At 51.5% G+C, this 15,341-nt stretch overlaps 1 protein-coding gene across 1 annotated transcript; it reads left to right on the top strand.

Moving 5' to 3' along the window:
- Positions 1–3,727: 3,727 nt before the first annotated feature.
- On the top strand, positions 3,728–13,870 carry SHOX (SHOX homeobox). The gene is made up of 5 exons (XM_068931221.1): positions 3,728–4,001; positions 7,256–7,464; positions 11,823–11,880; positions 11,968–12,056; positions 13,625–13,870. The coding sequence occupies exons 1-5, from the start codon at positions 3,728–3,730 to the stop codon at positions 13,868–13,870; spliced, it is 876 nt and encodes a 291-aa protein (XP_068787322.1).
- The last annotated feature ends 1,471 nt before the right edge of the window (positions 13,871–15,341 follow it).

Raw genomic sequence — 15,341 nt, 5'->3', positions numbered from 1 at the left:
TGGGGCAAAGGAGGGAAGGAAAAGGGAAGGGAGGGACAAGGACACCCTCTCCCCCTCTTGGCCCAGTTCGGGTGCTTTCTGCCCGGCCGGCAGCTCGGGGTGCTCCTGGTCGGTGCCCCGGGGTGGGGGAGAGGAGATTTGGGGGCACAGTGCCCCGCAGGTGCCCCGGGAGGCCGTGCTACGACGGAGCCCCGGGCAGACCCCGCTGAACAGGCCCCCGCTGGTCCTGCGGGGGCGGGGGTGGGGGGCCTGGGGTGCCGGGGGCCTGGGGGGGGCGCGCTGAGCTGGGCCGGGGGCGGCTCTGGTGGGGGGGGGGGGGCGGTGACTTCTTACTTTTGCGGCAGGGTCCCGGGAGCTCCTTGCCTGTAGGGGAATGGGGTTTGGACGGCAGCTCCCTCCCTTCCTCCTTCCCTCCCTCCCTCCCTCCTCCCCACGCCATTATCATGAGCAGCAATAATCGTAATTCCCTTCTGAAAACGCAGCCGGCTAAAGTTTGTGGCGGGCTCAGAAGTGTCCCCCCCACCTTTACCAACGCAGGCCCGCTCTTGTCCTCGGTGCCGGCATGGCCCGCGGGCTCCCCGCCGCCCCCCGGGGACGAGTCGGGCCCGGCTCGCCGGGAGATCACGGGCAAACCTCCGCGCTACGGGCAGCGCGGCCGTGCGCGCCCGCGGGGTTGCCCACGCCCCTGCGCCCTCCGCCGCCTGCCCCGCGGAGAGTTGCGACTTGCACCGCTTTTTTGGGTCCTCCTTCCCTCTTTCCGGTGCTTTGTTGCGCTTTTTTTGCTCTCGGAGCGACTCGGAGGCAAGTTCCCCCCATCCCCAGGACTCCCCATCCGGCCGCGTTCCCGGTGCCGTCGGTGGAGCGGGCCGCGGAGAGCCGCGGAGAGCTGCGGGGCTTGGGCGGCCGTGGCTGCTGCCCCGGGCCGGAACCGCCGCCGGGGGGCTGCGAGGACGCGGGAGGATCGGCTTTCCCACGGGGCTGCTGCTGCGCCGGGACGGGGGAGGGAGGGATAGGGTGGGAGGGGGGTAGGCAGCAGGGATTCTCCCCGCCCCGGCTGCTTTAGGGCGCTTGGATGTGCCCCTCTCGTCGGGGGCTGAAGTCCTGGGGGTGGCAGGAGGGAGCCGAGGGGGGATAGGGCGGCGGGCGTGGGGTAGCCTGGCTGGGCCGGACACGGTGGGGGGGGGGGGGCCGGGGTCTCCGCGGAAGGAGGCGCAGACTCTCGCAGCCTAGGGAAAATGGCATGCGGCTTGCCACCCCCTGGGCTTCGCAACTGGAAAGGGAAGAGGAGTTAGCAAATATTTATCCTTCATTTTCTGTTTGCGAAAAAAAAAAAAAAAGAGAGAGAGAAAGAGAGAGCGGGTGTGAACGAGGGGAATCGGTCCTGACCGAGTCGGAGCCTTAGAAAAGTTTCCCTTAAGGGCGAGACGGCGCCGCCGGCGGATCCGAGCGGCTCAGCCCCGCCGCAGCCGCGCACCGCGGAGCGCACCCGCGGCCGAGCCCCTCCCGGCGCGCCCTCGGCTCCGCGCGGGGCTATGTGCGGGGCTGTGTGTGTGTGTGTGTGTGGGCGTGGGTGGGTGTGGGTGTGCGTGTGTCCTTCGCACCCTCGCCTAGCAGAAATGTGCGTGCATCACACGCCGCGCTACCAGCGTATACAACAATTAACCATTAGCGCGTAGACGCGTTAATATGCAGATCCACGATACAGACTTAATCAGCATATCTTGACTGGATCTTTTTTTTAGCCGTACGTTATTTCCACGTCTATCGTTTCCCTTTATTATTTATGTGGTGCCGTGTGATATACATTAGAGCCTCGGATTTGATTGGCGTTTGCGATGACAAGACCTGTTTGTTAAGTTGTAAGCCTTCCTCGGCTCCCTCACTCGTTAAATGAACTCTGGAGGAAGGATGCCACCGAGACACAACAATATAATAAATGTCAGGGATATCCGCAGTGCTGAGATCAAATGATCAATCCTTGTCCCCTAGATAATCATTTTAAATTCACATAGGGGGAGATTGATTTTTTAAAGCTCTTTATTAATTGCTTCCTCGATTATTATTTTCCCCCCTCCTCCTGTGGAGGTGTTAACTCTGGTGCTGGGGGCACCTTTGGATTAATTGAACGTATTTTTACAGTTTTAACGTTCTGCTAATTTTCAGAGCAGTCACACACTTCTCTAGAAAAGAAACAATAGCTCCTTGCTCGTGCAAGAAGACTCCTTTGGTTACAATTCAGAGCAGAGGGTGGCGCGATTATGGGGTCTGATTATCTCAAACTCGAGGAGAGGAACTGCCACTGTAATAAGAGGAACATAAAAAGCTAAACGAACAGAAGACGAAATTCCACCAAATGACAAACTCCTTGTGTTAAAGAGCAAGGAAAGGAGATAGAAATAAATACCTAGAAAGTCAGCTCCACATTGGGATCAAATTGTGCGGAGAGGTGCTAGAAATGGCACGGCAGTTATTTTGGATATTAATTTCAGGCGGCTCTTCAAGCGCACAAAGTAGCAATTATTCCAGGGGGTACAACAAAAATAACAGCAGCCTATAATGAACAAGGTGGGGAAATTAGCCACAATCCTATCTTAAACCTGGCAGGATATTTTTCGTTAAAAAAAAAAAAAACAGACAAGTTAATACTCTATTTGTCGCGTGCAAACTGTAGTGTTAACAAATTACGCCTTTACTACACGCAGCAGGATAGCTCTACAGCCAAAGGAACATTTTAGATTTTAATTTTCCCGAACAATATATCCAGACAACATAATAGCATTTAACAAGAAAGCAGAGCCTGCAAGTTTTACACGCATCTTGATTGCCCCCCTACCTATGGATTAAAAAAAAGAGAGGAAAAAAAAACCCTTTCAAATCCTCCGAACAAAACGACAAGGATCTCAGAGATATCTAGCAACTTGTTTAACTGTATACACGTCCCCCCCCTCCACGTACCCACCACCCACACTCCAGAATAAGCAGCGCTTTTAAAACAACATTTTTGATTCGCTGATTATTTTGACCATTTAATTAAGTTAAATTAGCTAAATAGCAGATCAGGTAGAATTTTAAATGATTACAAAAAATGCACATCTCCAGCTTTTTACTCATTACCTTTTTATTGAACAATCATTTTCTTTTCCTCTTGATAGCGATACATTTAATTGCAGAGCACAGTTATTTGATTAGCTAGGTCCGTTTTTACTCACAGTGTTGTCACGCACAGGATGTCCTTACAATCAATTAAGTCTTCCTTGACTTTCATTTCTGCAGCCCATTTACAGAATGCAGACACCTATTTTTATGTTTTTCTCTTTTTTACCCCTCCCTTTTATTCCTCTCTCTCTCTCTCTCTCTCTCTCTCTCTTCCTCTCTCCCTCTTTTTTTGCTTTTGCCTCTTTGCCTCCCTAAATCAAGGTGCAAAGATGCCAAACAGTGATGAAATGAAAAGAAAGCCAATTGCTGGACTGAGGTGGGGGAGATAGCTGCTAGGAGTCCGCCTGCGACTATGGAGCAGTCAGTAATTGCTGGAGACAGGGAGAGCTGGGGGTTGGGCTGAGGTAGCCATGTATAAATAGTGTGATCTCAAATTGAAAGGCATAAATAACAGCAGGAGTGATCTAACCCTATACAGCCCATCTTCTACGTGCAAAAACAGCGTGCAGAGGACGGCCACATCCCCTACTGAAATCAAGTGGATCTCTGTGGATAAGAGCACCGGGCAGCCATGGAAGAACTTACAGCTTTTGTATCCAAATCTTTTGACCAGAAAAGCAAAGAGAGCAGCAGCAGCAGTGGCAGCAGCAACAAGAAGGAGACGATCACGTACAGGGAAGTTTTGGAGAGTGGGTTGGCTCGCTCTAGGGAGCTTGGAAACTCAGACTCTAACCTGCAGGACATGACTGAGAGCAGCAACCATTGCCCGGTGCATCTTTTCAAAGACCACGTAGAGAGCGACAAGGACAAACTGAAAGAGTTCAGCACGGGCAGGACGGCGGAAGGTAAGAGCGGGGCTGGCCGCCCCCCCCACCCACCCACCCTCCGCCTGCGCCCCTCGCCGGCAGCCCCGGCCCCCTCCCCGCCGCCCCGGCGCTCCGCAGCCGCGACCGAGCGGCCACCGGCGGCCGCTGCCCGGCGGGGCGAGCGGGCTCCCCTCCCGGACCCTGCCTCCCTCTCGCCGCCACCGCTGACAAATACGTGCACGCGTACGGGCAGATCTGGTGTGTATGCCTGTGTCCCTGAAAAATAAGTAGCAACTTCGGTCCTCCCCGCTCCGGCCCCCGCTGAAATCCGCAATCGATCCGCTCCTTTAGGCATTCGCTCGCACAGGGGAAGGGGGCAGCGCAGGACGTCAGACATTTTTGTGTATCTGTGTATTTTTGTACGAGGAAACCTTGTCCGGGAGTTTTAATGTCTCAGAAGACCTGTTCTTCCTGTTTCCGGGCCGTCAGGATGCGGCTTCTTCTTCTGGGAGAAAGCTGGATGTGGAAAGGGCTCTCCGGACATTTTTTGGCTGTGTCGGTCAGTCTGTTCGAGGCAGAGCCTGTGCTTGGCGAGGAGCGGGAGAGGAACCTAGCTGTGCCGGGGCTCCCCGGGCCTGGGCGAGACAGAGCATCCCTGGAGAGAGAGGCACCATCCGGTCCTGTCCCCTGGTACCTCGGTCCCCTGCCTGCCCTTCCCGCCTGGGTCAGGAGAGGACCGCCTCCACTCAGGGGGGAAGCCAGGCGAGTGTTAAAACGCGGCTCCTTTTCTCAGCAGAAAAAAAATAAAATCGTAATAATTTTTTTAAAAAGGAGAAAATCGCTAGCACGCACACGCTGACAGGGAAGGAAGAGAATAAAAAGGGCGGGGGGATTAGAAAGTTGAGAAAGTGTCTCTAGGCAAGTTAGACAGGTGGACCTGCCTGGGGAGCTGCTGGCTAGCTTTGGGTAATAAAAAACGGTTAATAGTTTGGGGAACAACAACCAGTCTTTCAGTTGTTTCCTACTGTTTGATCTCGTTTAATATAACTTTGAGTGAAAGGCACTTTAATTTACAGCCCCAACACTTATTTAATATCCTTCTCTCTTCCACCCCCTCCCCAAATAGAAGGACCGGGCGTAATCACATAGTCAGGTACCCGTATTTCTGCACGAGTCAGTTCCACTCTGCATCGCTGATTTTCCTTTTCAGTTCTCGAGATTGCAAATCGAGAAGGTTCAGTTCAGAGGAATTATCTACGCAGGAGAGGACTTTAAAAAATGAAACCAGGGTACTCCCCAGGAAAAAAAAAAGCTTAAAAAAAAAGCGAATGAAAGAAAAAAAAAATCTCTCTACTGCTCCCCCTTTTCCCTGTGTATCGAAATTCTGGCTTGTATGTTTAGCTAATCTAATCTATGGAGAAGGGCTGGGGGTGGGGATTGAAGGGAGGAGTTGTAAAGAACCGAGATGCTTGTGACAGTTTAAATTCATGCCAGGTTTCAGTCTAATTTCAACTGATTCCAGCGTGTGATTTCTGTCCCACTGATATGCTAGTTAATATTTTATACCTAGCACGGACATGCTGTAGCCCCGTATCTCCGAAAGAAGCCAGAGAGCTTTTGAACGCGGCTAATTTTCCCTAGGCATGTACTGGGTTAGTACCCTCATCTTTTAATAGGGCTTCCCCCTTACAGGACAAACGCGAACAAAATGCCACTAAAAATAACCAGCAAACATCCCCCTCCGGAGGCAGGACCCGTCTCTAAGTTTTATGCAGTCGATGCCCAGCCCAGATTTGGAGATAGGGAGACCAGAAGAATAATTACGGATAGAGACAGTTTCAATTTCAGAAGTGAAAATGAACACTTCGGCTTGGGTGCTTGTGCTACATCCCCGCCTTACTTCAGCACAGATACAGTTCAGGACATTTTGTTACACTCAATCAACTGAAGATTTGCATTTAGTCTTTTGAATTTGGGAATGCCTCTAATTACACAGGATAATATATGTGTGTATGAGTGCATATATATAAATATATATATATAAAAGTACGAATGTATGTGGTGATGGAAAATGAATTTAATTCCACTTCATCTCCAGATGTGTCTTCCCCCTCCTCCCCCCCAAGCCTCGCAATCCTTAGAAGGTGAAGCTGGACAAAGGAGACAGCCAGGAGCAGGCTCGTCCCGGGACTCTGCTGGTGTCCGCGCTAGATGCGCACCCCGGAGGTGCCCCGGGCAGGCAGGCGATCCCGGGGAACCGGTTCAGTCTCCAGAGGTGTCCCGTGCCCCAGTAGCTCTCCTTTTTTCGTTAGCCAGATTTAAAATAGAGCCGGTGCTTTAGGCCGCCTGGCATAAAAATATATAATAAACAAAATAAAGCCAAAGAAAGAAAACAATCCCCTCGCTTCCCGCACAGGCATAGACAAAAAAGGGCAACCGGCTTTTCCCCGCTATCTCCCCAGCCCTCCTCCCCTGCGCCCGGCATAAGCGTGCACAGGCGGCTGCCTGTGGCCGCAAGGCCTCCCCGAAACCTGCTGGTCCTCTGGTGAGCTGGGGGGGGGGTTAGGGGAACGGGGGCACCCCCAGTCCCTTGAGCCCGCTCCTCTGGGACTGATACCCACCGCCTTGCCGCGCTCCGGGAGCCTCGCCCGCCGGCAGGTACCCCCGAGGAGGGAGGGGGTGATAAGAGGAGAAGTGACTCGATCTCAGGCCCATTGAAAGTTTATTTGACGAGGCAAATATATTCGCCGTGGCTTCGCCATGACACCAGTGGAGAGCTTCTTACATAACCCTATTTACCTCGAAAGGAAAAAGCAGCACAGAAATCCCCTTTCCACGCCTCTCCCCGCCGCCTCGAGGTATCGGGGGCCCGATGATTTTTCTGTCAGTCCCTTTCTCGGGCCGCCCGTGCCAGCCGGCGGCGCAGCTCTCATCTCCCTCTTAGAGTCAAATAAAAAGCTGCCTAGATTATCCGAGGGGGGACGAGGCAGGCAGGGTACACGGCTCCCTCCCGCGCCCCGGCGGAGGTGCCCTCCCTCGGCTCGGGGCTGTCAGCGGGGTCCAGCCTGCCCCCCGTCCCCGTCCCGGTCCCGGCCCCGGCGGCCTCGCCTCGCCGGTGGCGGGGACCAAACCCAGGACCTCCTTTCCGGCCGGCCGGCTGGGCCTGCAGGTTGCGCTGAGTTTGAGGAAGAAGAGTGGGGAGGGGGGAGACAGTGGTCTCCTGGAGACAGCAACTTCGGTGAGGTGCTAAGGGGAGGCTCTGTGTCGTTTTCCCCTTCCCCCCTCCCCGGCAGGGATCTACGAGTGCAAAGAGAAGAGGGAAGATGTGAAGTCAGAAGATGAAGATGGACAGACCAAGCTCAAACAAAGGAGAAGCAGAACCAATTTCACACTAGAGCAGCTGAATGAGCTGGAAAGACTTTTTGATGAGACTCACTATCCGGATGCCTTCATGAGGGAGGAACTAAGCCAGAGGCTGGGACTGTCTGAAGCTAGGGTTCAGGTAAGAGAAAGACTCTGTTCCTGGAAACGTCCTCACCTCACTTCCTAACTGCCAGCGGATCCTAGCACAGTGCCCTGTTTCATTCAAAGCAGGGAGGTGAAGGCAGACTCGACACGTGTGTTCGGGAAGCTGTTTGCAATGCCGGTGTACCTGTCCTGAAAAATAGTAATTCTGCTCTGAGAATATCTGCCCGTTCGTTGCATTTCCTAGGAAGGCGGTTTGTTTGTTTATTTATTTTCTGGTAACGAGTCTCAAATTAATAACTAAGCGATCTACTTGGGTTTTTTTAAGCTATCATATTTTTTCCTTGCAAACTTGCCAGTGAATAACCGCTCCTTTAGTCCTCAACTCCTCTCCCCCACCTTCCTTTTTGTGGAGATGTTATGAAAAAAAAAAAAAAACAAACAAACAGAAAACAATTGCCATGAATAAGGCTAGACAGTTTGGGTGCTCAGGGACGGGATTAGCCAGAGCCGGGAGAAAGGTTCCCCCTCTGATTCACACAGCAAGCATATGAATGCATGGCACCCCATCTGGTGGAGCCTCCCTCCGTCCCTCCCTTCCCGCTTCAGAGACAGCTAAATATCAATTAGCCTTCTAAACCTTGAGAACATGTCTGGATTGCTCTATTTCTGGGACCATCAGAGCTGCCTGTTGTGGTAGCTCCACGTGGATTATTTTCAAATTCGATTTTTGGTTTGATCGGGAAGGGGGGAACCTCTTCCCCCCAAAAAAACTTAAGCTAACTAGGGAATCTATCCCCAAAACAGATGTCGCACAAAAAACTAGAGAGAATTAATGAGATCAACCTGTGGCTCTCTGAACAGGCCTACAGAGCAAGGGAAACGTGAAGGAAACCCCTTATTAGGTTATAACTCTGTGCTTGGCCTAGCAGACCCAAAACAAAACAAAACCAAGAAGAAAAAGTCACCAACCCAACCCCTCCAAACAAACAAAACGCCTTCGCCTCCTGGAGCTAATAGATGCACATGCATATGTATATCTAGTTCTATGGGTATGCGTGTGCACGCACATAAGTACGTGTGCATAGATATACATGAACGTCTTCGTGTGTACACACAGCCCTAGGATACAGCAGGAATATAAGAAATACACCCCTGAGCTTGAGCAGGGAGAGGGGCTCGCCTTGCTTCCCTCCTTAAATATGATCAACTTTGCAAAGCAAATAGGAAGGATCCTGCTCCTCCCGGATCTGCTCAGCACGCGTCTGGCTGAGTAAGCGGCTATCTAGATTTAAACAGCTGCCTCCTGGAGGCATTTTTCGAAATAAATAGCGTAGCTAGGTTGTTTTCTTTCTTGTTTTGTTTTTAAAGGTTATTTTCTCCCCTCAGCTCCAGCCTCCTTCTGTATAAACCAAGCTAGGTAAGGGATCGTGTCGGGGATATGCCTTACAAAGGGAGGCTTGCAGGGAATATTGCAGGGGTTCAGTGTGCTGCTGGCCTACATTCTCCCGGAAGATTGATCTAACCACACCATATAAATTAATGAAAAGATTAAACTTTTGCTGAAGGGGACATCAACTCTTATGTCATCTTCCCAGATCTTCTTACTTGGGCTCTGTAATATCTTTCCAAGGCCTTGATGTACTGTTTCTATAAAAATAAATTACTTGTAATTGAATTCTGTACTCTTTCTTTCAAGTACTTTATTACTGAGCAGCACCTTAACAGGATGTTCATAGTTACAGGAAAATTGGTGCTTCAAGTGCTTACAGATCTTAGAACAGCACACCAATAAAAAAAAAAAGGTGACATTGATTCAGGTGGGGATAATGAGAGAGACAAATTTTTTTTTTTTTTAATTTTAATCATCTTACAAAAGAGGTTTGCATGAGGGAAAATAATGCTAGAAATATAAGAAATATCAAGAGGGAAAAGAGGAGACATGGATAATTAATTAGGAATAAATAGAGAACTTGATATCCATCAAGAGGCGGAAGTAGAAAAAGGAGAGAGGGAAAAAGGGAAAGATTTTTTTAATATGTTCAGAATTGTTTTCTAATTCCTATCTGAACCGCTTGTCCCTTGCTGTTAAAGGATATAGTTTCAATTTAGTGTAGAAATTTGCTGTAAATAAATTGAAGCTCCTATGGTAGCTAGTCCTTATTAACCTTTTATTTTTAGTGTTGTACTGAAAACTCATATCACCCAGCTGTCAGGGTTATAATTGAAAGTTATGAGACCATAGTGAGGAGCAGGCAGTAATTCAATTACAACAAATATCTTTGGGTTTATGGTGCAGGGCTAAATTAAATGTCATTATTCACTGTCTCTAATGGAAATCAAAAGGAAATCAGATTAGAGCATTTGTGAAAGAAATCACTGAGTGATCCTTAATGAAGAAATAACTGTCTAAAACAGTGTACTGTGCTTTACTTAGCATATTCATGACTAATTGGAATTGATCGTGAATCACACCAAGCCTGATTTATTATCGCTTAACGCAGTGGCTAATTCATCACTTTTATTCCTCATAACCTTATTTTTTCATAGCTAAAGGGAAAGGGCACTTCGTTTTCCAGATTTAAATATAATTTCTGTTTGAAAGATGTTCTGATTTGCAAGAGAAGTTGTTTAAACGCTGCTTAAATTCCTCCTGACAATTTATACTCCTTTGGAGACAGAAAGAGAGAGAGAGGAAAAGAAAACACATAAGGAGATTTCCTGCAAGGATTTACAACTGTAAAAAAAAAAAAAAAGTATTATCGTCACTACTGCACGATGATATTTTGCACACTTATATAAAAAACCCTCACATCCTCATTGAGAGGAAAAAACCAAAGACAGGCGATTCACGTTCTCAGTATTTGCGTATTTTGTGCACGAAGGACAGACTTGTGCAGCGCTGCGTGTTTCAGGAAGCGGCGGGGGAGCGAGGCGGCAGCGAGCTGGCCGCGGCTGCGGAGGCAGATTCAGGGTTAGCGCGGGGTGGGCTGCGCGCCTGGCAAGCTGCGTGCGAGCGGGCAGCCCGCAGCGCCTCGCAGCTGCTCGCCCGCTGCATGCTCTCGCCCGGCCACCCTAGGCAGGAAGGATGGTGCTCCAAATCAGAGAAGGCCAATTCCTACTTAAGAAAATCACTGAGGTACCCGAGGTAATTAATGCCTTTGGAAGCCTTTCTTTGCACTAATTACTCCGTTGTAAATGACCATCATTAAGGCAATTGGAGAAAGCTTGAAGGGAAAATTTGATGTAGGAAGTGCAGTTAGTATTAATTAACCGTATGATCTCTTGGCAAGTGCAAGAACATCAAAGGTTGAAGGTGTTTACTTAGCTACAAGATTTTATCAGCGGTGGAAGTCAATGTTTGTTCACAATCGGTAGTTTTTGTGTAAGGATAAGGGTCGGCAAAACATGTTGGTCCACACCTCTGATGATACTTTTGAGGAGAGTGACTACACTCTCTACTACCGTAGAAGCAGAAAAGTAATAAAAATTTGAAATGCCCCTCGAAAAGAGGTAGGGGGGACACAGTGACAACTGGAAATTCTGCGTTTGTTTGACTTAGAATGACTGGAATTAGAGGAGGATTATTGGATTACAGGCATTTCTCTGGTGAGGCATAAGTACTTCTTTAAATCCCAGTTTGGAAAGATGTTACTCTTGTCTGAAAGTCAGAGCGTTCAGAAGTCAACAGGAGCGGAGTTTTTTTTGTTGTTTTGGTTTAACGCTTGGGGAAAGGGGAATGATTCAGCCCCTTTGTTCAAGTTCTGTATTTTGGATCTTCTCCGAGCTCTTCAGCATTTCCAAGCTCAGCTCGGGAGAAGAAGTAGACAGTCCCATCGCTTATGGGCTGACCTTGTAGTTCGCCCCTATGTTAACTGTTCCGGGGCTGTTTGAGGTGTGAATGGAAAGGGAGTGACGGTCCGACCTAGGCTGCATATGGGCTTATTTTAGTGTTTGCGAGAGCAGCCCCTCGCTTCAAATGGGTGGCACAAGGACAGCTTCTGCCACCTTGGGAGACAAGGGGGGAGGCCTCGGAGGTTTGGAGCCAACCGGCAGGCTCTCGGTCTCCCAGGCTGCAAGGGGACGTGTGATCTCCTAGCTTCAGCTCCTGCTGAGAAACCACACTAAAGAGCAGGATTCCCCTCACAAAGTCTCCCCAGTAGCTCCCCTCCTCCCATCCCAGCAGCACACAGAGGGGCTCACTCTGCCAGGGGCTGGGATCTCGCCCTTGGCTTCACCTGGAAAGAGATCTCGGCAAAGTTGTGTGCCTCCCGGCCTGGCCTCTCCCCTCTATCCCGTCTCCTAAGCTAACCCTCTTCCTTAGCAGCTACCCGCTCTACCTCCACTTTTGTTCTTCCCTTTTTGTTTTGTTTTGTTTCCGTTTTCTTTCTGCAGGTCTGGTTCCAGAACAGAAGAGCAAAGTGCCGAAAGCAGGAAAATCAGATGCACAAAGGTGGGTGAGGAGTGCGGGGGTGGCGGACGCAGAGCCCTGGGGCGCCGGGCCACCCTCGCCGCTCACCGGCCTTGTCTCTCCCCGCAGGTGTGATCCTGGGAACCGCCAGCCATTTAGACGCCTGCAGAGTGGCCCCGTATGTGAATATGGGAGCCCTGAGGATGCCCTTCCAGCAGGTAGTTAGCTCCGTTTTTATTTTCCTTTTCCCCAGCAAGCTCCGATCCCCTTTCGTTTGCACGGGAGGAAGCCGGACACATTTACAAGTGCCATTTATATAGAAGTTGGCACGTATTAAAAACAGGCCGTAAAACTTCGTGAAGGAGCCCTCGCCCGGCTGCTGGGAGCTCAGCGGCTCCCGGCCCGAGGAGGGGGCCAAGCCCACCTCGCCGCTCCGGCCGGGGGGTCCCGCGGCCCCGGGAGGCGCCGCCGGGGCGGAGGGTCCCGGCTGGCGGGTGGCGGGCTGGCCCGCGGCGCCGGGCCCCGTGCGGGCGGCCGCCTGCAGACGTGGCAGCGGCGGCGGCCGGCGCTGCCGGGGGTGCAGCGGCCTTCCCGGCTCGGGGAAGGCAGGGCCCGGGGCGCCGAGACGCCCGGGTCAGCCCGGCGAGCCGAGAGGAGCCGCGGGAGGGGGGTGCTTTCGCCTCCCTCCCCCGGCGCCGTGGCCGAGCAGGGGAGGTCACTGCGGGAGAGCTTCCGACGTAGTCGGGGAAAAGATGAGGGTGAAAAAATGTGTTTGCCCCTCTCTACCCCCCCGCCCCCTTCTTGAGCGGGCCTTTCCCAGGAGAAATGCCCGTCTAGGAGCTGGGGACTTTTCTCCTCGGAGGAACTGGAGCGGGGCAATGCCCTGCAGGGGTATCGGCCAGCCAGAAGGGGGGCAAAGACTGACGACATGCACTCCTCTGCCCTCGGAGAAACGGCTGGCCGCCGGTGCTCCCCGTGGCCCAGGCGCCTCAGCAGGGCGCAGCCCCTGCGCGGAGGGTCGCTGGTGGGAAGCTGGGACATGGGCAGAGAAATTCAGGCCCGCTTCCATCCAACCCCTCTCTGGTGCTTGTCACTTCCCCTTTTTTTGGTCAATTAATCGGGGAATCGATTTTCCCAGCCTGAAGTGACCCTCCACCACCTTCTCCTTCTCAGAGACACGTGGAGCTGACAGATTAATTGTATTGATTTTTAAAAGACATATTTGGACCAAAATAATTAAATACATAAATAAACTCTCCCCTACCCCTCCCCAAACCTACCCGGAGCTGAAATCTCTCAGTCAACCCAACGTGTTTGTATAGGTCGAGAAACCTCCAAAGCAAACATCGACCTGGTATATAAGGGTCCCGTGGCCAAAGAGTTTTTAGCAAGGTATAAATAAACATCCCTGAAAAAAAAATAGCCATTTAGCACTTGTTGGCGCCCGCGCGTTGGGCAGTGCTTTTTTTTTTTTTTTTTAAATATGAGAAGGATTAAGTATGTCTCTGTGTCTCTGGTTAAGTGCGGAGCGGAGATTTACTGCGCACCCGCCAGCCAGCGCCCGCTGCGTGCGAGGGGTTAAATGCGAGGGGCTGCGCTAACAAGTTCCCCTTTGAGCCGCCCAGAGCCGAGCCCTCCCCCCCCCCCCCCCCGTGGCCGGGGGGGGGGGGGGAAGCAGGCGGCGTCTCCCTCCCGCCCCCAAAAACAACCCTCGTCAGGGAGCCCCGCGGGAGCCGGGCCGCCGCCGGGCCGCCCTGACGCCGTGTCTCTGCCGCCCGCCGCCCAGGTCCAGGCGCAGCTGCAGCTGGAGGGCGTCGCCCACGCGCACCCGCACCTGCACCCGCACCTGGCGGCCCACGCGCCCTACCTGATGTTCCCGCCGCCGCCCTTCGGGCTGCCCATCGCCTCGCTGGCGGAGTCCGCCTCCGCCGCCGCCGTGGTGGCCGCCGCCGCCAAGAGCAACAGCAAGAACTCCAGCATCGCCGACCTGCGGCTCAAGGCCAGGAAGCACGCCGAGGCCCTGGGGCTCTGACACGCTTCGGCCGCCCCTGCCCGCCCGCCCGGGTGCCTGCGCAGCGCGGGGCCTCTGCGTGTGTGTGTGTGTGTATATAAATATATATATATATACATATAGGTGTGTGGGGTGACCCGCACGGACTGTCCGCTCTCTCTCTCCTCTCTCTCCCCGGCCTCGCAGCACCGTCTCGACGCCACCGCTCCGGCGCCCCGGCCGCAGGGAGAGCAGCGGGGGCTCCGTGCCGGCCGGTTTTCCTTTCTCCTCTTCCCCCCTCCTCCCCCCGTCCCCTTCTTTTTCTTCTTGTTTTTTTTTTAAGGTCTGCGAGTACTTTCAGACCCTCTCCCGCGGCTCTCCTCAGAGACTTACGCGGCCGCGGGAGCCCGGGCGAAGACGCAGGCCCCGCCGCCGGCCGTTGGAGGCCGTTGGCGGCCGTTGGCGCTGTGGCAGGTTCAAAGCTCTCCTGCCGCCCCCCCCCCCCCCCCCCCCCCGCGCTCTGGCGAAGTCACCCCGAGTGCCCGTCCAGACACGCGAGCGCCCAGCACACACACACGCACACACACACACAAATCAAAGACTTCTCGGAGGATCAAGTAGGTGGGAGGAGGAGGAGGAGGAGGAAAAAAAAAATCTCTAAATTATGTTAATCTGTGAACATTGGGACACTTTGGATTTTGACCCTGGCAAAAGTGATCACTCCAGCATAACATCATCTGCTGCTGTCAGTTTTGCTACCTTGTGCATGTGTCTAACTAAACACGTTTTGAAGATCAAAAATATATTAGAACAAAACTAAACAAAACAAATGATAATAATAATAAATAATAAATCCTTGGGGCTGGTCTCCATTAAAGATGACATTTCTTTGTTGCCAACAGTATTATTTCACTGCCATGAATCTCTTCCATCACCGAGGAGCTGCTGCTGCAGAACTGGTTTGAATTTAAATGTGGAATTTCAGATCTGAGGCAAGGCAGTTTTTTCTTTTCTTTCTTAAAAAAAAAAAAAGCAGCAATAACAAAAAATGTGTCTCAAATGGCTATGTCCTTTGAAAGGAAAAAAAGAGAAAGAGACTAGAATTTATCAGCCATTAGTGATAATTTGAAAGATGGGAACAATAAGAAATGCACCTGTTTTGCCAGAATCACCTGAACTCAGTGAGATGCATTGTGCCATAGAAACAGGTCGATTTTCTAATTTTTTTTCCAAATATCTGGATCTTTGAATTGAAATCTTGCTGTTTTACAGGATGTAGAAAGAATGACTTACACAACCAAGATGGACCTATGATTTTAAGGCATAATACTGATGCAGCATTAATTTTAGTGAAATGCAATTAAGTGCAGTAAAGTGCAATACTGTAAATATTATAGAGTAAAAAAAATAGCCGTACTTATTCTGTTAATAACCAATTCTGCAAGAACCATAACTTAAGTCCTTTATGCTCAGACTGGTGCATTGCAGCTCCTTGCCAAAATGACAGTCTGAG

This window comes from Struthio camelus, chromosome 1, assembly GCF_040807025.1.
Source record: "Struthio camelus isolate bStrCam1 chromosome 1, bStrCam1.hap1, whole genome shotgun sequence".
Taxonomy (NCBI): Eukaryota; Metazoa; Chordata; class Aves; order Struthioniformes; family Struthionidae; genus Struthio; species Struthio camelus.
The sequence above is the reverse complement of the archived record's forward strand: the minus strand, read 5'-3'. Positions and strand labels throughout refer to the sequence as shown.